The 26,292-nt window shown below is 47.4% G+C and overlaps 1 protein-coding gene across 1 annotated transcript in view; it reads left to right on the forward strand.

Moving 5' to 3' along the window:
• Positions 1–26,292, forward strand: part of TG (thyroglobulin) — a 243,772-nt gene that overhangs the window by 99,253 nt on the left and 118,227 nt on the right. Inside the window, exon 36 of the mRNA XM_008684160.2 lies at positions 318–380. Coding sequence (XP_008682382.2) covers positions 318–380 — 63 coding nt within the window. The remainder of the gene's footprint in view (positions 1–317; positions 381–26,292) is intronic.

The raw sequence follows: 26,292 nt of genomic DNA on the forward strand, positions 1-26,292 counted from the left end.
TAGTGTTGTGGAAGCCAGGGGCACGGTGGAGCCCTCCTCCACCTGGGGTCCGGGGGGGATGACACAGAGCCAAGCCCCAGCCCACCTGCAGTGGACACAGGGTGTGAGGGACAGACCCTCCTCCATGGTGGTTTTAAGCCGCTGAGATAATTGTCACTGTGCCCCAACCTAGTCCATCCTGACCGATTCAGGGTGTCCCCGGGAGCTGAACACAGCCCGCCTGCCTTCCAGGTTCAATTTCGCCATCACCACCATGAACCTCTGTTAATGCCTTTGAGGGGGCAGGGAGATAAAAGGCTACCTCTTCTTCTTTTCAGTTGCTCAGAATGATGCTCCCAGTTTTTGCCCCTCCGTGGTTCTGCCTTCCCTCCCGGAGAAAGGTAAGCGCATGGTCTTTTCCACCTCTCTGATGGGAGATCCACCTCACTCTCCCTTCTTCTCCTCTTCCCCTCAGTTTTGCCCAGTGGTGGATAGTTCGCACGGCCCTCTCGCCTTCGTTAATTCAAGCTCCCGTCCACTGCACAAAGCATAGCTAGGGCAATGCTGACACCATGCCCATTTCACAGATGAGGAACCCAGCTCCCAGAGCATAAATGCCTGGGCTGAATAGTGCAATCCATTGGAAGCAGAGGAGAGTTTAGCCCGGTTCCTGCACTTTTCATTCCAAGGATTGTTTTGACCCCGTCCGAGAATGACTAGACCTGGACTGTCCTGGGGCAATGTCAAGAATGGTGGTACTTATGGCCCCAAAGGGAAGAACTAGCTATTTCTCAGTGCAGAGGAGCGCGGCCTTCCAGCCCTCGGCCCGCTGGGTGGCACGGGGACATCTGAGTCAGGGCACCATGCCCAGAACATGGCCCGGGCTGAAGCTGCCACCCTGTCGTGCACATGGTACACGGCCCCACCACCGCATGTCCTGTCTGGTCACGAGGCAGCAGGAAGTGTGGGAAGGTGGGCGCAGTGGGCCCGTTCTGGACGGGGGTGAGCTGGATGCAGGGCAGGCGAGCGTGGGCCTCGACGCACATCCTTATTCTGCCTTCCCTAAGTCAGGAAATGACTGCAAGGGCCCAAGCGACGTTAATTCCTGTCCCGTGACATGATGTCTGAGGAGCTCCAGACGTCTGTCATTACAGTCCTGGCGGAAGAGACAGAATATAGCTTGTGTAGGAGGGAATCAGGTAGCCAAGGCTGTGGCTAAACGTACAGATGTCCTCAACAACCCAGGTTGTGAGTTTCTTCCCCCCGGTTCGGAGAGCTAACTTTGGAGATCGTAAGCACACATGGATGTTTTTTCCTGCACATTCTATACAGAATTATATCTGTGTCTAAACACCTGAAGACTTTATGTCTAGGACTTTGGGTGCAAGCATCATACGTGTACGGTCTGGTGGCAGCCTTCTGAAGCGCTGGGAGGTAGGAGTCGCCATTTGCCAAGTCATGGATGGTGGACGGGGCGCTTGGGGTTGGTTAACACAGCCAAGGCCAAGCGGGGAGTACATATCCCAGCCAGACTTTGGCCAAGGTTGATATTGACTTTTATCAAGATAATGTAAAAGCAATTGAAATACTCGAATTGTCCCCAAAGATTTATGGTTTAAAAAAACCCAACTGGTTCCTTGCCTCACCTCTGCCGCCTGCCATTTCTGCTTCCAGAGGCTACCACATTTAACTCTTGTAACCATTTTTTCTCATTCTGGCCTCTCCGCCTCTTTTATCGCCCTTTCCAATGTCCCCCCTTCATCTGCAACATGTAGTAAGACTTAGGGTCGAAACAAGAGTAATACTTGTTCCTTCCATGTACATATGGCTGACCAGGGAGCCCCAAAGAGCAAGAGCAATCTGCTATTACCATTACTGGTCACTGTGTGTGGGCAGCTGACCCTTCTGGTTCAGCCCATGTTCCACCCCTGCCTTCCATGATACCTTGTGCTTCTTGGGCTTGCCAGGGCACCTGGCATAGACTGGTCGGGTCCATACTCTGTTCTGTAGGCACTTGGAGTATTGGCTCCTCCTTGCTGACATGTCCATCAACACACCCCCCGCTTCTCCCCGCTGAAAAATTTGAATTCCCTTATCTGCTGTTTGCTCATTCTTGTTTTTGTGTGTTATCTTCTGTGGGGTTTAGCCGTCTTAAATGCCTCTACTTCATTTTGTAGGAGGGAGAGAAGAGAAACATGCTGCATTTAATTAAATGCGAGAATATAGTCTTTTTTGAAACTTTTCAGCATTTAGGGAAGACTCCATTTTGTCCTCAGCACTGCGCGAAGCATTTGACCTTCACACAAATCTCAGGAGACGGGTCCTCTTTTAGTATCGGTTAGTTGTAGAAAATTCAAACAATGCAGAAATACAGACGAAAAAAATCACAGAGTTACTTAGAAGTCATGTCAGTTCAAACATTGCTTTATTTGCTTCTAATCTCTTTAGGCTTATTCTGTGGTCTGAAGTAGTTATAATCTCTCTACAATGTTACTCTTTTGTTTTTATCTAATAGAGAGCATTGTGTCTATTTCCAAATTGTTATAGATCTCTCTAAATCATGCCTTCTTGCATGTGTATTTTTGTTCATGCATGTCTATATTCGTTCGTTCATTGATTCATTGATTCATTGATTCATTCATTCCTCTGTCCACATTCGTACTGTCACGATGCTCCCAGTCTGGTGAGGAGAAAGCAGGTAACGGCAGGTCAGTGTTATCAGCAATGGTTTCTATACTGTGTCACCAGGTAGACACACTGCCCTCCACAAACTCGTTCCGCTATTTTTGGACATTTGATTGTTTATGACTCTTCACCATTATGGAAATACCACAGTGAATCGCAGAGTACAGAAAGCTCTTTCCAACATCTAGGTTACTTCCCCGGGGCACATTCTCCAAAACAGGATTACTGGGTTTGACAACTTTGTATTTTAAGACTCCAGGTTTGTGTTGCCAGATTGGTCTCCAACCGTTGTTCCTAGTGGCTTCCTCGCCAGCAGTGAGTTCGTTTCCCTCTCTGAATGTCAAATGCATACAGTGTGATATGAATAAATCAGAGCACGACCACCTTCAGGTGATGAGAGGGCTTCCCCTCTGGTTTTGTGATAATTTGTATTCCTGGGACTTGAATGACCAACACAAGAAAGGAAGGGGTGTAGAATTTGGCTCCCCCCTTCACACATGCAGGCTGTGGATCTGAGTGGAGCTTTGTAAGGCAGAATGACATGTCACAGTATTTTTAAACAAGTGTGATTTTGACAAGTGCGATTTGGAAGCAGGAGGGATGTCAGAGCTGGCATTCCATCTGTGCTTAGAGTTCCCAGATTGGAATTGGGAGTCTGGGTGTGTTCCTTTGGTGGGAATCCGGGGGAGGGCACAGTTCCGCCTCCACGGTAGTGCTATGTCAACGTGATTCTGACATGCATTGTGAGTGTGTGTGAGTGCACATGTGCGTGTACACACCATGTATGTGTAAATACTCATCTTTATGAACTTTCTATTCAGGGAGAAAATGTGTATTAAACACCAAACATTTTACAGATCATTTACCCCTCCTAAGAAATTTAGATGGTAGCAAGGTCTGTCTTTCAAATAAGGGTCCGAGAGCTTAAATGAACACTTGGGGATTTGAACCCCCATGCGTCTGACCCCCCTCTGAGTTACATAAGAGTATCTGGTTGGTTTGAGTTTCTGGAAAGGGTGACAGGGATAGACGTCTAATCCTAGACTTATCTAGACATCTAATGCTTAGCCTTGTTTCTTGTGTAAGCCACCAGTCAAAGCCTCTTCGAAGAGGGGGTTCTGAGACCCTGATTGGTCAGTGGGGATGGTGTGAAGGTGAAGGTGACTTCTGAACTCTCACACGTACATCGCTCTGGGGTACCTACCGTGTGCTAACGCGCTTGGTTTATGTTGTCCCAGGGAGGTTTTGAACACACTAGCCGGTTTGAAAATGGCAGGAGTTTGTCAACTGGCCAAGTTTTTGAAAGCCTTTCCTTCAAAGAGAGTGGTTTGTGTGTGCAAAGGCCCTGGGGCACGAAACAGCCTGCGGCATTCAGACATTGGAGCTGTTTCCATGTGGTGGGTGTAGGGCCATCAGTGAGGTGAGACAGATGAGTGGTACAGGAAAGCTTGTGCCTGAATGTGGAGCTGGCAGGAGGCTTTGTATTGGGTTTGGCACTTGACCCTGGTTGGATCTCTTGGGGGTGGGAGAGGAGGAAAGTGGCAGCAAACCCTAGGGCGGGAAAGTTAGAGAAATGTGTTAGGGCAAAACAGCTCATCTTTCACTCACTGTGGTTCAATTCAGTGACTGTGTGTATGCCTCTTTTTGGGTAATGGATTCTGAATTTTCACTTACCTTCCAGAAAAGGTGCCGTGCTGGGATTTGGAGGTCTTGACTGCAAAGATAGGAGCCTGCCTTCCGGTCAGGAGAAAGGCACAGGAAGTCAGAATTGGAGGAGATAGACCACTTACCACAGTGGGGGCCTCAGGAAGCATCCCCCAGTTCACTGCAGACAGGCAGAACAGACACCACGGTGCATCACGGCCATGCTGGGTCATAAAGAAGAAGCGAGCATTTGTCAGATGCCAAGGTGGGAATAGAAAGCATCCTGGGTGAGGGGGCTGCACGAAGAGAAGGCCGGGGTGTGCACTGGCCTGACATATTCAGGGAAATACAAGTCCTTCAGGATCCCGGGGCCAGCAAGGGGCAGGGAGAGGCTGGATGGGGGACAGGGGCCAAGAAGTAGAGTGCTTCGGATCCCACACATCCCTGAAGGGCTTTACACAGTTGCACAGTGAGCTTTAAAACCATTCGAAGGCTCTCCTCTGGGGCTGTGAGCGGGATGCACTGGCAGATGGACGAGCTCGATTTTGAGAAGATGGAGACAGTCGTGTCATCTGTGTATAGAGTACATTTTACTCTTTGGGGAAAAATTCGTACATTTTTTATAACAAGTGAAACAGTAAAGATGTCATTTCTATCTAAGAGAACATGTCCGTCGTTTTTAAAAGACCCACAACAACCAATCCAGAGAGGGTGCTCGGGGTTGGCAGGAATTGTCTGGTCAGATGTTGGTGTCTGCCGTAGGATGGCCACTCTCTCCCCCTCTCCTGCTTGCCTAAACATGGAGTCTCTGGATCGCAATCCAGAGGAAAACACAGAATATGAGGCTTCGGGGATCTGTATCTGCATTCTAAGTCCATTTCACCTGAGACACTTCAAAATGCCCCTTAGAAAATGCTCCAGCCCTCGAGCGTGCGCACCCTGGGAGCAGCCAGTGCGGGAGGGCTGTGATGGCCCTGCGGCTGGGAGGGTGCAAGGGGGTGCTGAGAAACATACCTCCTTCTGGGGGGCCCTGCCCAGCTTCCAGCACCTATTTAAAGCTCATAGTGATTCAATTAATGTTTCTTGGAGGAAAGAATAAATGAATAAAGGGTGGTGGAGTATTGGAAGCCACCAGGAGATGGGAGCCCTTCCTTTGCCTCTCCTTAGATGTATGATTTTGACCAATTTAAAGAATCTTTGAGCCTCAGCTGCCTCACCTGTAGAATGGAGATGAGGATGCCTACTTCAAAGAGCTGTTATTAAGCTTGAAAGAGATATTATACGTGGAATTGCTTCATCCACTGTCTGCTGAAGGTTGGCTTTGTTGGAATAGCTAAATTAGGTCAAGTATTGCCAGTTCGAAGGGATCCCTTTCACAGGTAATATTTATGAATCCCGCCCCTGCGATTGTACAGTGTACAACCTGTGCAGCTGTCCATAGTGAGCCTGGGAGGCACTTGATTCATGTTTGCTGAATGTTTGGGTCTTGAACCCTTGTTAGATCTTAGGGGATAGAGAAGGCTTAGGATTTTCTTCAGAAACTTCCTCCTCAGATACAGCCAGTTCTGTACCTGGCCCATCAAGGATTCACTCAATCAAATTTAAGGTAGATAGAGCCAAGAAGAAAATATGCCAACTGGGAACTACCTTTTGGGTTTGGTCGTTTTGGCTTTAGCTTTAAAGATTTCTTTCAGGTCTCTTGCTTAGCTATAGGAAGTATTTTTTTAGCCTGGAATCAATCAGACACCACATAATAAAAAGTGACCCCAGTGGAAACTGTGAGGTGGAGGGAACTGACTTTTGGTTCCACCTGATATTTTTCCCCTTCCTATTCCTGGCATTCAGCCCACTCTGGGAAACTCATAACTTCATGCTCCTCAGCACCATGCCTCCCCTCTGCACTTCCATCCCAAGGCAGGGCCCACCCCCAAATCAGCCTTGAGTAGCTAACTGTCATGGAGTCGAAGCACCTTGCTTATTTACTGCTCCATTTCCTAGTGCTCTGCTAGAGAGCTCTTGTCAACCTAATGGAGTTCACAAAATAATTCAAACTAAGGTGATAATGACTGATATTATTTCAATATGATATTTTCTACAAGAGTTTTCCCATTTTAACAAGTGGATAAGCCAGAAAACTTCTATTTCTCAGACCATTTGACAAGTAAGTATTTGGAGGAAATATTTTAGACAGGTTGACTTTCCTAGAGCCCCTCAAGTCATTCTATGTAGCTGACGATAAATTAAACCATCCCTGAATGCAATCCATCGACAGTGGTAGATTTCTTTCAGTTTCATGGATTATAATAATACTGACTGTTGATTAAAAATAGTCATACTGTGTTATAAGTGGCTGATGCTCTATGAAGTTTTGTTTCATTTTAATGATCCTTCGGTCATTCCTCGTTTATTCTTCTCCTCTGTTGAGTCTCTGCTGAATTCCCTGAGCTCCTTGGAGGAACTGGGTTTGATTTATAATGGAAGCTGTCGCCTTCCCTCCCACGTGTGCAAAGTCTAGGAGGCGAGAGGGCCCAGCTCGGGAGGGACCGCGGGGAGGCCTCAGTATGGATAGGGCGTCTGGCATCATGGGGGACCCCCAGCGGCTGAGAAGCAGATGGGGTCAGAGGATGGAAGGAGAACGTGGTCTTGCTGTGATGGAGATTGAGGTGATGAGCTCCCCGCCACTGGAGTACCAGCCGTGCTGGAGATGCCCTTGCTGCGTGAGGAGGTGGCTTCGATGACCTCTAAGTTTCCCCTTGAGTTTTCTATTTTTGTGATTCTAATGATTGGCTCAGTTATGCTACTAAGGTGTGGCTTTTGTTTTTCTGTTTTTGTGATCACTTACGCACAGGCCAGCAGGGGCTTGGCAGGTGTTTGTAGAAGTAGAAGCAGTGAGGCAGAGAGACTTCGGCTTTGGGTGAATCTGGGTTTCAATTCTAGTTCTGTTCTTAGTCTGTATGACCCAGGGCGAGTCACGTCACTGCTCTGAGCCTGAGTGTCACGAAGGCAGATTTCTTAAGAGCCCTACATCCACCGGTGGCTGGGAGATTCGGATGAAGTCACGGAGGGAAGTGCTCCGCACGGTGCCTGGCACACACACGATGTAACTGATAACGGGGACGGTCACAGCTGCCCTTACTGCCACAGCGCCTGCGGGCGGGTGGGGGGAGGGTCTGAGTGCATTCTCAGGAGTCTGCGTGACCTGGGGCGAGTTACCCACAGTCCACTGAGAGCTCAGGCTAGCCTCTGCCCGATGCCCTTGTTCAGCATCCCGAGAGGGACCTCTGCACGATTGCAATTACTTTGCTCGGTTCCCATTGGTTCTCCACAGGCATTTGTGCCCCGGAATTTCTGCAGTGGGACCCAGCACCCAGGATCACACAGAATGACCTCAAGAGAGAGGAGTTCACATGCTCTCAGAAAAACGTATTATCATGCTATCTTCCAGATCACCTCTGTAGGAGGGGAGGATTTGAAGGGGCCCAATTGATATGAGTCAGACTTCTTAGAGAGAAATAAGATGTAATGTGAGCCTTTGAACTTTCACATTTGCAGCAGGAATTTTGCTTGTGATGAACATAGTCATTTGTTAGGAGGACATGGGGGGAGTCTTGCTCCCAGTCCGGTTTCATGTGTGTGTCTTTTCCTTAGAAATTCTCTCCAGCAGTGTCTTTGAAGTCAGTGGTGTAAAAGATGATTACTCACCAACCCGCAGGTCATAACCTCAACAGATGCTGGACCATTTTAGATGTCTCTGGACATCTCTGCGGGCGAAGTGCATTTCACTAAAGGGAACCGCTGTAGGTTCGAAGTTGAGTCATGAGGAGAAAGGGGTAGTTGTGGGGAGGTGGGGTCTGGGAGGGGGCAGTCTGGATCAAGTCTTTGGTTTGCCAGCCATGAGCCGTGACTGTGGCCATGTCATTTACCACCTCCGAGCTTCAGTTCAGTCTCTCGAAAAATAGTAATAGTAACACAATTGATGCACAAAGTGATTAAATCTTACAGTGTAAATGAAATGTTCCATAAACTGGCATGTACCACCTACAAGTGCGATATTAAACGGGTGGACCATTGTTTGTTCCCTAGGTGATGAATTGATCCACTTATCTACTCGTTCGATAATTATTTATTGAGGCTTTGTGTTTGTGAGTAATTATAGTATTAATCTTTATACAGATAAAAAAAGAATCAGTATCCGATTTCTGCTTTATTAACTCATTAAATGCACATTTATGAATTGAGCAGTTCATGCAAAATAGTGATATTACTATTCCTGTTTAGCACATGGAACCATTAATAAATGCCACCCACAACTATATGACTACGTCTATTGTTAGTAGTTTTGTATACTATTATGATAGGTCTTAGAGAAGCAATGAAAACGGAGGCAGAGTTTTTGATCTCCAGGAGCTCATAATTTAACAGAGATAGAAAACAAGGAAATTGCAATGTCGTGTGTTTGTAGAAGAGTAGACATACCAGTGGGACGGGTCGTGTTGGTGGAGGTAGGAGCCTTAGAAGGGTTTGCATAGGAAGTGACATCCGCATTGTGTCTTGAAGGATGATACGAGTTCATTATATGACTACGCTGACTACATTTCGTAAGTGTATGTTGAATGAAAGGAGTAGTGAACATAGAGTGATTTGCTAGACTGCCAGACGTGAGTTTGGGGTGGTAGGGAGTGGTGGATGAGAGATGTGGCTGAGGAGGGAGGCAAGGAAGGCAACAGACAGATCGGGAGGAAGCTTGGGGGCCATGTTTTTGGTAGAAATGCAGATGGGATGTGTTACCGCAGGAATACTATCCACTTATAATGGTAGAATCTGAAATTTAGACTTGAAAGAACATTTATTTTAACTTTCCTTCTATAGTGTCCTTTCTAGATGGACATTTGGTTTATGTGCACACCAGTCGCAGACAACGTTTAACATTTCAGGTTGGGCAGTCCCATGGATAGTGGTGCCAGTTCCTGAGACAGAAAATGTAAGAAAGGAACCAGTTGAAGAATGTGGGTGAGATGGAAGTAAGAGTAAGCCTTCAGCTTCCAACATGCTGAGTTTGGGATGCCTCGGGAATATCAGCTTCGAGGGGTCCAGTAAGCATGGCCTGTCTCAACACGGGGCTTGGGCGAAGCTTCTGGACTAGAGACAATCTGATTATCATCAGTGTGTCAGTACTTTCGGTCATGGGGAGAGTGAGATCACCTGTGGAGAGTATGTTGGATGTAAATAGTAAAGGTCAAGGACAGACCCCTGAGGAACAGCAGCATTGAAGGGAGAGGCAGAAGTGAAGCCAGAGGAGCAGTAGAAAGGGATTGGGGTGCTGGCGATGCGGGGTGTCATGGAGACCAGGGGAGGGAGATGTGACCAGCAATTTCAAGGAAGATGGGACAGACTGCAGACATTCATTGGATTAGTCAGGGAAAGCACTTTGCAAACCTAGTGGGATAATGAGGGGAAAAAACTGTAGAGCAGTGATTTGAGAAAGTGGAAACTACAAACTTTTCCCAAGAATGTTGGCTCTGAAGAAAAAGAGAGAATGCAATTGACAACTAGAAAAGAGGATGGCGCATTTGGTGGTAGCCATCTGTTTTTAGGTCATGAGTCACCCCGATGATGTAGCAAAACAGAATCCCCCTCCATTCATACCAGATTTTTGCCTGTATTTGCAGAGAAACTAGCCCCTGAAATCCAAGCCCCGAGTTAAGAAACCTCGGGTTAGAGTAACATGTTGTTTTCAGGGGGCATTTGAGTATGTTTCTATGCGAAGAGTAAAGTGTCAGTGTTCAGGGACAGGCTGAAGGCAGAGGAGGGGTGGGAGCAAGGCTGGGCTGGGGTGTTATTGGTTGCTGATGCCTTTGAGGGGGTGACAAAGAACGAGCTTTAGAGCACAGGTGGGGGAACTGGCTCCAACAATCATCCTTCTTCCATTTAGGAGAAAGAGAGAGGGAAAGATGGGGCGGCTCATAGGGAGCAGAGAGGGGGACAGAGAGTCGAGGCTGATGCTGATGATGGTCCCTCTTTTCTCTGGGAGGCAAGAGGTCAGGCACCTGCTGAGCACGCAGGGGCCATGACGATGCTGGGCCCGGAGGGAGCAGCAAGCACTGGGGGTGGTGGTTGTAGAGACCAGAAGGGGGCAAGGACTAAATTGCCAGGGTACTGAGCGTTTGGGTGAGGCTAGAGATCCAGACGTTGCGAAGGTGCCCGTCTGTGGAAGTGTCTCTAGTCCTGCCCAGCTGACCAAGGCAAGCTGCAGAGAAAGCAGCCCCTTGGATTAATCCAGCTGGGAGGAAAGAGTGCTGAGGGCACTGGCAAAAGGGAAGTTGACACAATGGACCAATGCGCCCCCGACTTACAATAGACCAGTGAAGAGGGATAATGTGGAGGGGGGAAGAGAGTGGAATCCCCAGGAAAGTCAGGAGCTGGTTTAGGGGGGATCGAGTGTGAAAAACCAAGACTCAAATGGCTTTGGCGTTCAATGCCATGGCAGGATTGGGATGTGGTTGTGGAGGTTCTTGGCTGGAGTGAGTGGACATAAATGTCTCGGGACTGAAGAGGTCAGGAAGCTGAGACCAGAGTAGTGAGTGGACCATCGGCTGTACCCGTAGATGATAAGGTCACCCAAGATTTTTAGCAAGGGTTGGGGGTGGAGATGAAAATTGTGAGCTGAAAATTATAGAAAAGACTTTGAAGAATGTGGGAGGATGACCAGGCATCCCCAGTTGAGGGTAATTAGCAAGAAAGACTAGAAGTTTCCATAGTCAGGAGGTTGTGACCAAAAGCAGGGGAAGGGGATATTACAGCCATGGTAAGGGCCCTTGTTTCTAGGACATGGTATTGGGGAGGGGAGAGGCAGGGTCAAGGGTCAGCTGTGATAGCAGTGACATAATCTCAGGGATCTGGGAGCTGCAGGAGGCTGGGTTTTGAGTAGGATAAGGCCACGTGGGTGTGGAGAAGACAGTGGGGCTTACATTGTACTCTCTGATTGGAAGCTTACGTTGTACGCATGGACAGCTCATGTTTGCCAATTTTTCATTCTACCAAATAAGAACAAGTTTTAGAAAACAAAGCAAATGAATCATCATCATTGTGTAAAAGGACTTTAACATGCCAAGTTAGGAAGCACCATGTCAACATATCAAAAAAGCAGACTATTTTGCCTCCAGAAGGCATCTCCAGAGTAGTCCTCATCTCTGGAAAAAGCACAAAACTCCCTATCAAGTAGCCTGTTACAGTTTCGGTTCCCAGAATGTAGACCCCCGCCCCCCCCACTCCAATCCATCATGCCACATACAACTGGAACCCATGAGCTTTCCAGACCAGTGTTGGCAAGCCATAGCCGGTTGTTGTATGACCTATGAGCTGAGAAGGACCTCAGACATTTTTAAAGGATTGTATAAAAATACGTATAGAAGAATGTGCAACAGAGAACAAATGAGGGGCGCCTGGGGGGCTCAGTGGGTTAAGCGTCTGCCATCGGCTCAGTTCATGATTCCAGGGTCCTGGGATCGAGCCCCATGTCAAGCTCCCTGCTCAGCGGGGAGTCTGCTTCTCCTTCTCCCTCTGTCCCTCCCCGCATGCTCTCTCTCTCTCTCTCTTTCTCTTGTTCACTCTCTAAAATAAATAAATAAAATCTTTAAAAAAAACCACCTTAGAGTGTAATTTCCCTGAAGCCAGAGCTGGCGGTAGGCAGAAGCGAGAGCCAGCCAGGCAGAGCGCCTCCCAAATGCCCCCTCTTTAAAGCACGCAGGGACACCTCTCTGGTTCATCTTCGCGAACATGGCTGTCCGTGGACGAAATAGAACAACACATTAGCACATTGCGGTGTGTCTAGTAAACAGGAAATGCTTGATATTCATAGTAGCCATTGGAATACGTATGGCTTTACGTGGTAAGAATTACCATCAGGATCGGCATTTCCTGGGCAGAGCGCAAGAGGGAGGCGCAGCAGACCGTCAGCAAATCAGGGCAAGGGTGTCTTTACTGACTCTTCACTCACTGTATGTCTGTTAGGGCCGCCTCAGCAAAATGCCAGGAACTGGGAAGTCCAAGATCAAGGCGCTGGCAGGGGCTTCCCTTGGAGGCCACGAGGGATGCCTATGTTCCAGAACCATCTCCTTGGCTTGTAGACAGCCATGCTCTCCCTGTGTCTTCACGTTGTCTTCCTTGTATGGGCCACTCTGTGTCCAATTTTCCCCCTTTTCGTCAGGATGCCAGTCGTTTTGGATTAGGGACCGTTCTAATGATCTCACTTGAACTTGATTACCTCTGCAAAGACCCTATCTCCAAATAAGGTCACATCCTGTACTCCTGGGGGTTAGGACTTCAAAGTATGAATCTTGAGGGGACACATTTCAACCCACAGGACTCTGTCATCTGTCTAGTAAGCTCTGGAGATGTAAAGGGAAAGAGGAAGTCGTGCTTGCTGGAGAGCTAAGAAATGGGTATTTGGAGGCTGAGCAGAAGTAAATATGTCTCTAGGTATTTTTCTAGCATTAAAAATGCCAAAAGACGCCTGGTAGGGTCTGCTGGAAGTGTAAGGCATCTCTCGCTGAAGAAATGCTAGACCACCAGACAGCTCTGGTCCCATTTTCATCTTTGAAATGATCACAAGATAAGAAAGATGTCTCTCTCTCTCCCTCTCCCTGTTATCAAAAGAACATCTGGGGTTTTTCTGTGGGTTCTAACAGGGCAGAACAGCCCAGTATGACGTGGTTCTCATTTAAAAGACAGTGTCTGATGAGAAATCAGGATGTCTGACTGTTAATCCTGTCCCATAACGACAGCACACGGGGTTCTGCCCATCGGCGAGTTCTTGTGACTGTGAAACTGTGGAAACAGGATCAGGGAGTCTATTATATTCTTCTCATGTTCAAGGTCAAGGAGGCTTGCCGGTGCCTAGAACACTCTTTGAGCAGGTGCTCAAAAGGCTTCCAACGTGGATGCTTTGCCCCAGCCAGCCAGCCTGGGCATGGAAAGCACCTTCGAAGTTCCTCCCGCTCTCTCTGAGTCCCGCACCCAGCACTTTGATAAGTGCGGAGGAGCCGAAAGGAGTTCTTTTTGGTTCTGATTGCAAGAATAGGAAGAATCCTGTGGGCTTTGGGATGCTTTACAGCTTGCTTTATTCTTGGTGATTGTTAAGAAAATTATAAGGTCTTTTCATTAAGAGAGGCATTTATTACTGGTTTGACATTTCTGCACTTCGAAGTGCTTCACAAACACCAGGGAGCGCTGCCTCGGTTTTCAGGTGAGGAGAACGAGGGCCAGAGAGGGAACTTCCATCCAGATACCCAGCCAGGAGGCAGCACACCTGTCCCTTCTGTAGTGCGTGGATCTGCAGCCGTGTGCGTGAACGTGTGCGTGTGAGTGTGCGTATGCGTGTGTGTGAGTGTGCGTGTGTGTGAGTGAATGTGTGTGTGTGAGTGTGCGTGTGAGTGTAAGTGTGTGTGTGTGTTTGTCTCAGCCTGGGGGTCAGGCTGGGGTTAAAGCTATTTTTAATGGCTGAAACATCTCTGAGCCTTGAAATCAAACCAACATTTCCTCCTTTAAGTAGTATCTGGAAAGGAAGGCAGGAAGGCAGGAAGGAAGATGGGAAGGAAGGAAAAAGAAAAAGGATGAAACATGAGTTTTCCATGTATTTGAAAATACTCTGGTCTAATGATTTTGGTTTTACTTAGTCTACGTTAAGAGGGAATACAGTGCTTTCCAGAAGGGAGCAGAAGTACCTCGATGTTCCCGGAGGCCGACCCATGCTAAGGTCATAGCCCCCGCTGCCCCAGAGTCACGGACGGGCCCACCTGCTGCTGTCCCACCACCTGCTTCTCTGCGCCCTCCGCCCTCGCTCCGCTCTGCCGTCTCCCACCCTCAGCAGCTCTGCGGGGCGCGGTGGGATACAAGGCCTAGGGCTGACCTGGGGTCAGTTGCTCACTTGCCGCCTCGAGCTGTGAGGCCTCGGGCACACCACTGCCTTCTCCGAGACTCACTTTTCTCTTCTATCAAATAGGGATAATGTTGCTCATCTCAGTGAAGTATTGTAAGACGGAATGAGATCATCCTAGACTTTCCAAGTGCGTGTGCCTGCCCACGAGGTGGTCATACTTGTGGCTGGTCTATACCATCGTGGAGGACAGAGGCTGCGTGACATGCCTTTCGGGCCCCCATGTCCCCTGTGCTAACTAGTGGGGTCACTCACCTTCGGGGGGAAGGCCTTCAGACTGGCGGTAAGCGGTCTCAGACTCAGGTCATCTTTATAGGAAAGAGTTGCCCAGACTCCTCCCCATCACGGTGCAGGGTGTGGGTCAAGAGGTTGGGACAGAGCACATTTGTCACTGGGAAGGAGGGCTGATCTGTCCGTCACTACCTCACCGAGGAGGTCCCAGGCTATCGTGAAGTAGAGGGGGTCAGCACAGCCCCTGACCCTGCTCCCCCTTAACTGTGAGGAATGCCCTGTGACCTTGGGGAATGCTTCTGTGACCTTTCTTCCCTGTGGCTCCGTGTCCCTATCTGATGTGTTTGGTGTCTGGGTGAGACTGGGGAGCACTCAGGCCCACCCTATAAAAGTGGGGTGCGATGTCATCTGGATACCGTGTGGAGGTGCCCTGCCTCCTCCCCCGCCCTCTAGGTTTGTTCTGTCTCCTGAGGGACGGCAGGAGGTGAGTAGTGCTGCAATCAGTTTGGGAGGGAACCCGGCCCCAGTGTGACTGTGGCCTGAGGCGGCGAGACTGGCCGGAGGAGGCCCGTTTGGGTCTCAGTTACGGGCAGCGTTGTGGTGGAGGGAATTGGCGAGGCCAGATCTGATGGAAAAGGGACAATTCTCAGAGGGGCCGAGTCAGCGAAAGGGACAGGACAAGGTGAGCTGCCCAGGGATGGTAGGGACTCTGGGTGGGCTGGTTGGGGGCATATCTGAGGAAAGAACATGGTGTGGGGATAAACAGTAGGATCAGGGCCATGAGGTGGTTTCATTCTGTCGGTTGTGTTGAGCCTAAAACCTTGTCGCTTCTATTCAGCAGCAGGTCTGCTCTGGGAAACTGAGGAGCCCAGCGACTAGTCAGGTCAGGCACCTCACTGCGTTCCACTGTGCCAGCGACCAGACCGAGGAACGGCCAAGAGGGCAGAGGATGAGGGAGCATATGGGCAGGCAGCAAGGTGCGGAACCAGGCTGTGCGGGTAGGGAGCGGCAGGGATCCGGCGGGAGTCAGAGCATCACTGGCTCTATACCGGCAGGACCCCCTCCCTCTGTACTTGAGTCAGGCTCACGCCTCTGTAGTTCTAGAAGACAGTGACCGAAATGCAGCGAGAAGCTATAGCTTGACCCAGAGGCTGTCCCAGGGTCTCCATTCTACAAGATTCCCCCCGTCCCCACCCAGTCCCGGACCACACTACCACACCGGGAGCATCTCATGATAGCCTACTTTGCTGATGAGGAATCGGAGGCTACAGAGAGAGATGACATCACCGGCTTGGACGGGGAGCTGGGATAAACTCTGTGAAGCCAGCTGCTTCACCATGTATGTGTCATGTATGACCTATGGCATGAAAGCCAACCATTCCTTAGAGATGCCTGATGGTTCACTCATCCCTCTGGTTTCTGGCAATTTGGGGGCAGGCCCACGACTCCGCATGCCTCCCTACCCGTAGTGGCTTCTGTGAGTTTCCTGGGGCTGCGGGGGTCAGCACAGCTTCGACAGGCTGCCCTGGTGCTGCAGGGCTGCGAAGTCCTGGAGTACTTCCCGGAGGCGTCCGTTCTTTTCCAGGCTAGACAGTCATTTTAGAGGGCCAACCATCCCTTCTCCTCTGGTCACTTCCGCTCATGCTCTTCCTCCTGCTCTGGAGAAAGGATTAGTTTCCCTGAGGCCTGACTCAAAGGGCTCAGAGTGGGTAAGAATGATGAGCTCATTCTCTTACAGCCCATGGTTTCAGGAGTCACGTGTCATTCACTAGACATTGTGTTTATAGAGATGCAGAACGAGGGCAACGTTAACACAAAGATATGGATTTTAAAGAATCAAGTTTCTCAGAGTAGTTAAGGAACTTCTCAAAGGACACAGCATCAGGCTGAATGAGGTCTTCAGTCCAGAACTGTCTCTTTCACGAGCCCAAGCTTCTCCATCACTCAGTGGCCAAATCGGAAAAGAAACTGAAAGGACTGTTTCAGAGATCATCCAGAGAGACTGTTCTTCCCTGGGTTGTGTGTCCGAGCTCACCTAGAAAGTGGAATAAGGAGCACAGAAGCTTTGGCTTGTTGCATGGGGACAGTGCCTGGGCTCTGAATTTGTACCAAATTCTTTGAGTGACTCTGATATTCCCAAGTGAGAGATACTCATGGGAAATAGGAAGGATCCTAAACTATGTTAGCTATTAGGTATTTTTCAGGCTTCCGCCCTTTTTTTTTTTTTTTTTTTTTGTTTCAGTATAGTACCTGGAATGTAGAAAAGGAGTTGTTGAGTAAATGGGCATAGCTGAACTTATGTGCTGCTACAGAGGACTGCCTGAGCTAGAACTTAGAGGCAGGTCAACAGGTATCTGCCATCTAGATTGGGCCCCGCTTTCAAAGAGGCCACACGAGAGGCTCTCCTGCCTCTGACCCACGCCTGCAGTTACACATTGAGTCGGTTCAGGATCCTGTTAGAAAATAAACACACCCAAATACATGTATTTTCCTTTATGCCAACAACAACTCTTTTAAAAATATAACGGGAAAGAAATTCCATTCCATTCTTCATGACAGCAAACATGAAACATAATAAAATCTAAAATCTTTTTCTCAAGTTAGTTTTAACTCGAGACATTCTTAATTTAATTATCCCAAAAGATTTTATGAAACTTGATAAGATGGCTTTGAATTTCATCGGTAGAATAAATAACCAAAAATAGCTAACATTAAGTAAAGAGGTAAAGGGTAATATGGAAGAGTTTTACATTTGCTGGTAAAATGTATTACACAGTGACTAGTTTAAGCAGTGTGAAGGTTGAGCTAGAATTTACAAAGAAATGAAGGAAACAAGGCTGGGGCCTTGAGTGGCTCAGTTGGTTAAGCGTCCGCCTTGGCTCAGGTCATACATGCCCGGGTCCTGGGATCCAGCTCCTCGAGCTGGGCTCCTGCTCAGCGAGGAGCCTGCTTCTCCCTCTCCCTCTGCTCTTCCCCCGTTTGTGCTTTCACTCTCTCTCTGTCAAATAAATAAATAAAACCTTTAAAAAAAAAAAGAAAAGAGAAAATGTATGTTTTTTTCTTTATATATTTATATTTTTCTTTTATATATTATATATAAATATATGTATATTTATATGAGTACTTAATATATGATATATATTTTTCAAATTCAAGGGGAGATGATTTTTTTAAGTAAGTGATGCTGGCATTGCAATCTATAAAGCATATTTTAAACAAAGGAACAAATGAACACGAATAAGCTGCGGCTCAGAGGGCACCTGCTGGGTGGGCCTGAAGGCTGCCCCACTGTGCTCATCTGGAAAGGAAGGCTGGCCTTGTAGTAAAGTGTGGCTTCTTTTTTTTAATGATTTTTTATTATATTATGTTAGTCACCATACAGTACATCCCCGGTTTCCGATGTAAGGCTCGATGATTCATTAGTTGTGTATAACACCCAGTGCACCATGCAATACGTGCCCTCCTTACTACCCATCCCCAGCTTATCCCATTCCCCCACCCTCCTCCCCTCTGAAGTCCTCAGTTTGTTTCTCATAGTCCATAGTCTCTCATGTTTCATTCCCCCTTCTGATTACCCCCCTTTCTTTATCCCTTTCTTCCCCTACTGATCATTCTAGTTCTTATGTTCCATAGATGAGAGAAATCATATGATAGTTGTCTTTCTCTGCTTGACTTATTTCACTTAGCATTATCTCCTCCAGTGCTGTCCATGTTGTAGCAAATGTTGAGAACTCGTTCTTTCTGATAGCTGAGTAATATTCCATTGTATATATGGACCACAACTTCTTAATCCAGTCATCTGTTGAAGGGCATCTCGGCTCCTTCCACGATTTAGCTATTGTGGACATTGCTGCTATGAACATTGGGGTGCATATGGCCCTTCTCTTCACTACGTCTGTATCTTTGGGGTAAATACCCAGTAGTGCAATGGCTGGATCATAGGGTAGCTCAATTTTTAACTTTTTAAGGGACCTCCACACTGTTTTCCAGAGTAGCTGTACCAACTTGCATTCCCACCAACAATGTAGGAGGGATCCCCTTTCTCCACATCCTCTCCAACAATTGTTGTTTCTTGCCTTGTCTATTTTTGCCATTCTAACTGGCGTAAGGTGGTATCTCAGTGTGGTTTTGATTTGAATTTCCTTGATGGCTAATGATTTTGAACATTTTTTCATGTGTCTGTTAGCCATTTGTATGTCTTCATTGGAAAAGTGTCTGTTCATATCTTCTGCCCATTTTTTGATTTGTTTATTTGTTTCTCGTGTATTGAGTTTGAGAAGTTCTTTGTAGATCTTGGATACCAGTCCTTTATCTGTAGTGTCATTTGCAAATATCTTCTCCCATTCCGTGGGCTGCCTCTTAGTTTTTCTGACTGTTTCCTTGGATGTGCAGAAACTTTTAATCTTGATGAAGTCCCATAAATTCATTTTATCTTTTGTTTCTCTTGCCTTTGGGGATGTGTCATGAAAAAGGTTGCTTTGGCCGATGTCGTAGAGGTTGCTGCCTATGTTCTCCTCTAGAATTTTGATGGATTCCTGTCTCACATCGAGGTCTTTCATCCATTTGGAGTTTATTTTTGTGTATGGTGTGAGAGAGTGGTCAAGTTTCATTCTTTTGCATGTAGCTGTCCAATTTTCCCAGCACCATTTATTGAAGAGACTGTCTTTTTCCCACCGGATGTTTTTTCCTGCTTTATCAAATATTAGTTGCCCAAAGAGCCGAGGGTCCATTTCTGGGCTCTCTATTCTGTTCCATTGGTCTATGTGTCTGTTTTTGTGCCAGTACCATGCTGTCTTTGTGATCACAGCTTTGTAGTACAGCTCGAAATCCGGCATTGTGATGCCCCCAGCTTTGTTTTTCCTTTTCAACAGTTCCTTGGAGATTCGGGGCCTTTTCTGTTTCCATACAAATTTAAGGACTGTTTGTTCCAGTTCTTTGAAAAATGTCCTTGGTATTTTGATCGGGATAGCATTGAAAGTGTAGATTGCTCTGGGTAGCATGGACATTTTAACTATGTTAATTCTTCTGATCCATGAGCATGGAATATCTTTCCATCTTTTTATGTCTTCCTCAATGTCTTTCAAGAGTGATTTATAGTTTCTAGAATATAGGTCCTTTACGTCTCTGGTTAAGTTAATTCCAAGGTAACGTATGGTTTTTGGTGCTATTGTAAATGGGATGGATTCCCTAATTTCTCTTTCTTCGGTCTCGTTATTCGTGTATAGAAATGCAACTGATTTCTGAGCATTGATTTTGTATCCCGCCACGTTACTGAATTGCTCTATAACTTCTAATAGTTTGGGAGTGGCTTCTTTTGGGTTTTCCATATAGAGTATCATGTCATCTGCAAAGAGAGACATTTTGACTTCTTCTTTGCCAATTTGAATACCTTTGATCCCTTTTTGTCGTCTGATTGCTGTTGCAAGGACTTCTAGTACTATGTTGAATAATAGTGGCAAGAGTGGGCATCCTTGTCGAGTTCCTGATCTTAAGGGAAAGGCTTCCAGCTTTTCCCCATTGAGAATAATATTTGCAGTAGGCTTTTCATAGATGGCTTTTATGAGATTGAGAAATGTACCTTCTATTCCTACACTCTGAAGGGTTTTAATCAGGAAAGGATGCTGTATTTTGTCAAATGCTTTTTCGGCATCGATTGAGAGGATCATATGGTTCCTGAGTCTTTTCTTGTTGATATGATATATCACGCTAATTGATTTGCGAATGTTGAACCACGCTTGCATCCCAGGAATGAATCCCACTTGATCATGATGGATAATCCTTTTAATGTACTGTTGGATTCTATTAGCAAGTATCTTGTTGAGGATTTTGGCGTCCATATTCATTAGGGAAATCGGTCTGTAATTCTCCTTTTTGATGGGGTCTTTGCCTGGTTTGGGGATCAAGGTAATATTGGCCTCATAGAATGAGTTTGGTAGCTTTCCTTCTGTTTCTATTTTTCGAAATAGCTTTAGGAGAATAGGTATTATTTCTTCTTTGAATGTTTGGTAGAATTCCCCAGGAAAACCGTCCGGGCCTGGAGTTTTGTTATTTGGAAGGTTGTTTAACACTGACTCAATCTCCTCATAATTAATTGGCCTATTTGAAAAATCAATTTCTTCCTGTTTCAGTCTTGGTAGTTTATAGGTTTCCAGGAAAGCCTCCATCTCTTCCAGATTGCTTAATTTATTGGCATATAGCTGTTTGTAAAAGTTTCTAATAATCATTCCAATTTCATTGGTGTTGGTCATGACCTCTCCTTTTTCATTCATAATTTTATTAATTTAGGTCCTTTCTCTATTCATTTGTATAAGTCTTGCCAGTGTTTTGTAAATTTTATTGATTCTCTCAAAGAACCAGCTTCTAGTCCTGTTGATCTGCTCTACTGTACTTCTGGTTTCTAGTTCATTGATTTCTGCTCTAGTTTTGGTCAACTGCTTTCTCGTGAGTGGATTAGGCATGTCCCTCTGTTGCTGTTCCAGCTTTATGTGCAGAAATAAAACATAATTTTAGATTTTCTATTCTTTTGAGTGAGGCTTGTGACATTATATTCCTCTTAGGACTGCCTTTGCAGTATCCCATAGGTTTTGGACCATTGTGTTTTCATTCTCATTGGTCTTCATAAATTGTTTAAATTGATTTTTGATTTCTGGTTTACGAATCATTTCCTTGTGCGATGGTTCTTAGTCTCCAGGTGTTTGAGTTTCTTCAATGTTTTCCGTCGTGGTTGAGTTCCAATTTCAGTAGCTGCCGGTCTGAGAATATGTAGGGAATATTGTTTGGCAGTCTTTTGGTATCGGGTCGGAAGACCTTGCCTTTGGTCCTAGAACATGTGTTATTCTTGCAGAATGTTCCATGGGCATTAGAATAGAATAGTATTCTTTTGTTCTGGGGTGTAGTGTTCTATATATATCTATTGAGGTCCAACTCGCTCGCGTAGTGGCATCAAAGCCCTTGTTTCTTTGTCGATTTTTTGCATGGTGTTCTGTCTATTTCGACTAGCTGGAGTGTTGGGGTCCCCTACTATTTAGACATATCTTTTACCTATATGCCTCTTTATTCTGGTTAAGAGTTGGCTTGTGTATCTTGCTGCTCCCTGTTGGGGGCATATACATTTATAATTATTATATCCACTTGTTTGTAACTCCTTTAAGAATAATATAGGACCTAGTCTATGCTCTAACTATAGTCTTTAGTTTTAAATCAATCTGTCTGATATGAGAATTGCTACCCCATCTTTCTTTGAGATCCATCGTGCATGAAGATGGTATTCCATCCCTTTTGCACTCAGTTTGAATGTATTCTTAGGTTCAAGACATGAGTCTCTGTGTAGACAGCAAATGGATGGGTCATTTCTTTGTATCAATCCGCAACCCTGTGGCATTTATGAGGAGCATTTAGGCATTTTACATTGAGACTTGAATATCGAGAGATATGATTTTACGACATGTTGCCAATAAAGTCTTTGCTTCTATAGATTGTACTTTTTCTGTATCACTCTTGGGCCTTTTTCGCTTAGAACCCCTTTAATATCTCCTGGGTAGGCGGCTTTTTGTGGTATTACTGAGAATTGGTCAATGACTGGCATTTGGAGGTCTTTATTTCTCCAATTCTGAATGACAAGACACTCTGCTGGATAGAGGATCCTTGGCTGCATGTTTTCTCTGAAAGAGCTTTTAAAAAGTGCTCCCACCCCACCCTTTCTCTCATTCCAGAAGTCGGTGTAGACGGTGCGCAGCTTTAATTCTGATACCTTGTTGGAGTACTGTGAGAAATTTCTTTGCCCTGCCCGCTCAATACTGTATCCTTGGATCTGAATCTTTGCGAATTGTACTATGCTGGCCGTGGCGCAGGTTTGCCGTGGTTGAGCTTGGGAGGGGTCCTCTCCCTCCTCTTGGACACAAATGTTTGTTTCCCTGCTAGATTAGGGAAGCTTTTCACAGCACTTGATCAAACATTCCTTCTTAGACCTCTGTTTTTCTCCACCCCCTCGGGATGCTGATGATTCTGGCATTGAACGTTTCATTGAGTCAGTAATCTCCTGCAACCTACATTCCTAGACGTGGATTTTTGATCCAGATGTTTGTTTAATTTTTCTTCTACTAACCCCATCCTCCACTTTTTATGCGATATGTTCTTCTGCCTCATTCACCCTGGCCATCAGAGCCTCTGAATTTTGATTGCATTTGCCTCAAGTAGAATTTTTAATTTCGCCCCAGATTCCTCATTTCCGCCCTTAGAGATTCTATATTTCTCATTAACATTTTCAAGTTAATACTTCTTTTTCAAGTCTACACATCATCTTGACCATTGTTACTTTAAGTTTTTGTTTGTTTGTTTTTTAAAGATTTTATTTATTTATTCGAACCCAGAGATAGGGATTGGCTCAGTGAGAGGAACACGCAGGGAGTGGGAGAGGAAGAAGCAGCATAGCTGGAGGAGCCACTGATGTGGGACTGATCCGCAGTCGCCGGGATCACGCCCGCGGAGCCGGCGGCAGATCTAACTGCCGGCCACCCAGGCGCCCCGACCATTGTTACTTTGAATTCCATTTCTATTAATTTGGTTATATCCATATCCATTAGTTTTGTGGCACAGGCTACAGACTCATTGTCTTTTCTGTTGAGGGGATTTCTCCTTCTCGTCATTCGATGAGAGCAAAGCGTTCGGAGTTGTCCAGAGCTCCCAGATGTATGACCCGGGACCCAGGCCGAGCGCCCTGTTTTATAGGGGTCTTGGAAGGGATGTGGCTTCTTGGTTTTTCCGCTGCCTACTGTGTTTCCGGGAGGGGCCTGCCGCGCCCGATACTCAGGCACCCCTTTCTGGGCTAGAGGTCTCCGTGTCCGCTAGGGAGGATGAGATGAGCACTTGCTCGTGAGCCGGGTATTTCAGGGCTTTTGCTTTTCTCTGCGGCTTTCCCTGGCGGTTTGCTGTGCCTCTTCTGAGAGTCAGAGCAGCAGCGGCTGAGTTTCAGCCTCTGTCACAGAACAGAAGGATTGCGGCCCGTTCTCCACTGATGTTCTGGCCACTTTAACTCTATTACTGTTGGTGCTGCTCAACCCTGCAGCGTCCCGGGATGTGCGCCCCACACCCGGCGTCCCTGCCCTCACTTCCAGGGCCGGCGCGTCTCTGTCCTTTGTGTTTCTAACGCCGCCAGCCACCAGCCGCCCCGTGTGCGCTCCGGAAGCTCCCGGTCTCAGTCTGGATCCAGTGAGCGCACCGGGATTCCGGGGTTCCGCGAGATGCCTGGTGGCGCGAGCTGCCGGCTCACCTGTCTCAGTCCGCTCTCTCGTGGGTGCCGTCCGTGAGTCCTCCCGCTCCCCCGTGCAAGTGGCTACCGCTTCCCGGCGCCCGAACGCGGCGGCTCCCCCCCTTCCGTTTATCTTCCGATATCTGTGCACCGTTTCACGTCTCCCCGCTTCGTACCTCAATACTCAGCACTGGAGATATTCATTTGTAGAGATCCAGATGCATCTTCCTGCGTCTCAGGCTGATTCCGTGGTTGTTTAGGCTGGTCTGGTACCTATCCAGCTCGACTCAGGGGACCAGCTGAAAAAGGGGTCCCCTATTCCTCCGCCATCTTAACTCCCCTCCAGTAAAGTGTGGTTTCTGAACTGCAAGGAGCGGAGCTCAAGCCAAGGCACTGCCTGGTATCAGCTAAGCCCTTTGGGCTTGTTCCTGGATCCCATGAATGTTCAATGTGTTGCCCGGTTCTTGGCAAATCGTAACCTCCCACGAAATGCTACCAAGATCCCCTGGCTTTCATGCTTCAGGAGAGGTTTACATTCACAAAGAACTTGTTCTCGGAATTTGCATGAGATGCATGAACCCCAGATGTTGGATTCTGCACCACAGCCATGGCTCGTCCCGGGGTCCCTGCCAGCTGGGGGAAGGGACAGGGCGAGGGTGTAGCAGACACCTGGCTCTAGGCCCTGGGATGGCGACAGACGAGCTGACTCTCACTTTGGAGAGGAGATGCACCCTTCAATTATAGCGCTCTCCCCCAGACATCAGGCTGAGTACGGAGTGCGGCCAAGGCTTCCATTTTAAGACCGTAATTGGCAACTTTGGTCCTAAAACCCCATCATACGTCTTCTGTGAATTGCAGTGTCCCCACCATCTAAAAATATGCAGCTCAGTTTGGTCATGCTGCAGAAATGCCACTTGAACTGACCATGAAAATAGTAATGCGTGGAGGATGCTTAAGATAATGAAAGCCCAGGGTCTGTTGCAAGGAAGTCAGGTCCCGAGGTCAGAAAGACGTGGCTCCGGATTTTAAGGATGGCCCCACAGTTCCAGGACAAGTATGGGGGTTCTCCTTTAGCTGAGTCCATCAGAAATCTGGCAACATTATCTGGCACCTTCTTTGGATTAAATCCTTTTTTTTCTTTCTTGTTTTTTTATTTTTTTAGTATATATTTTTTTATTTTTTAAAGATTTTATTTATTTATTTGACAGAGAGAGAGAAAGAGCATGAGCAGGGGGAAGGGCAGAGCGAGAGGGAGAAGCAGGCCCTCCACTAAGCAGGGAACCTGACATGGGGCTCCATCCCAGGACCGCGGTTCATGACCTGAGCAAAAGGCACATGCTTAACTGACTGAGCCACCCAGATGCCCCTTTCTTTCTTTCTTTCTTCTTCTTCTTTTTTTTTTAATTAAGAAGAAAAAGGCGCGGTGCTAGTTTGTTTTGCTACTTTATTTACCAGTCTAATTTTAGTGCTCTGGGCGTCAAAGGCAGGTTTGAGATAAAAATGACAGCCTTCCCCATATAGCTAAGAGCATGGTACTGTCCAAGACAAAAACCTTTTCCTACCTGGCGAGAATTTTCCTGAAAGGCAGCTCAGCTATTTAGGAGGAAGCTCGGAGGGGATGGAAGGAGCACTGGCTCAGAGCCAAGAGGCCTGGTTCTGTCTCTGGCTTGGTCACGGTCAGCTCTGTGTTCTTGGAAAGCCATGTAACCTCTCCTAGCTTCTGACCCCTCATTTGTGAAGGAGGCCTCACCGTCCCTACCCCACCACTCATCTGGAGCTTGGAGCTCGGAGCTCCCCCGTGGGGATCAGCTGTAAGGACGGTTTGCAGATGAGGACCCGAGGCAGTGCGGTGACACCCTTCCCCGGCCTCGCTGGTAGAAGGAGCCGTCTGTAAACCGCGAAGTGCTACGTCCACACCTACGTTTGCCGTGCTGCTCTGCCAGCACAAAGGAAGTGCTCACACGTATTTATTATAATGATTCACTGCTGTGGTCTTCTGGAAAAAAAAAATCAAAAACAGAAAGGAAAAGGAAATAAATGACTAGATTTATCTCCGCGAACTCTCAGTGCCGCTCCCCCCGAATGGACCTTGAGAGCGCTAGCATCAGGAGAGTCTGTGTCGGGAGGCAGCTGGCCTCCGTGCTCTTTGTGGACAGAAGAATGCACTCATCCACCCAGACCCGCAGGCCTCCCTCAGAGTGCAAGCTCAAGGTCCGCGTTCAGGGTCCCCTCTGTCCTCATGGGGACACAGGGGCTCTGGCAGTACTCTGTGCCTGCGCCAAGCCATCTGTCCGAGGGTCGCACCCGGACAGCCCTCCCTGTGGGTGGACCAGGTGTACAGATCTGGGAGGCAGCCCCACGGAGCCAGGAGGCCCGGGCTCTGCGCATGCAAAGACCCAGTTTCACTCCTGCTCCGCCCCTGCAGAATGGCACTCTCCAGGGCAAGCTTCATTTCGTTCCTCTTTAAAGAGGATGTCTTAGCTGCTGTTTTCCAGGAAACAAACTCAGTGGTGGAGATTTGCATGCAGGAAGTTTCAGGCGCAGGGCTCCTGTAAGGAAGTGAGGGGGCGGG

This window comes from Ursus maritimus, unplaced genomic scaffold, assembly GCF_017311325.1.
Source record: "Ursus maritimus isolate PB19 unplaced genomic scaffold, ASM1731132v1 scaffold_9, whole genome shotgun sequence".
In the NCBI taxonomy this organism is placed as follows: domain Eukaryota; kingdom Metazoa; phylum Chordata; class Mammalia; order Carnivora; family Ursidae; genus Ursus; species Ursus maritimus.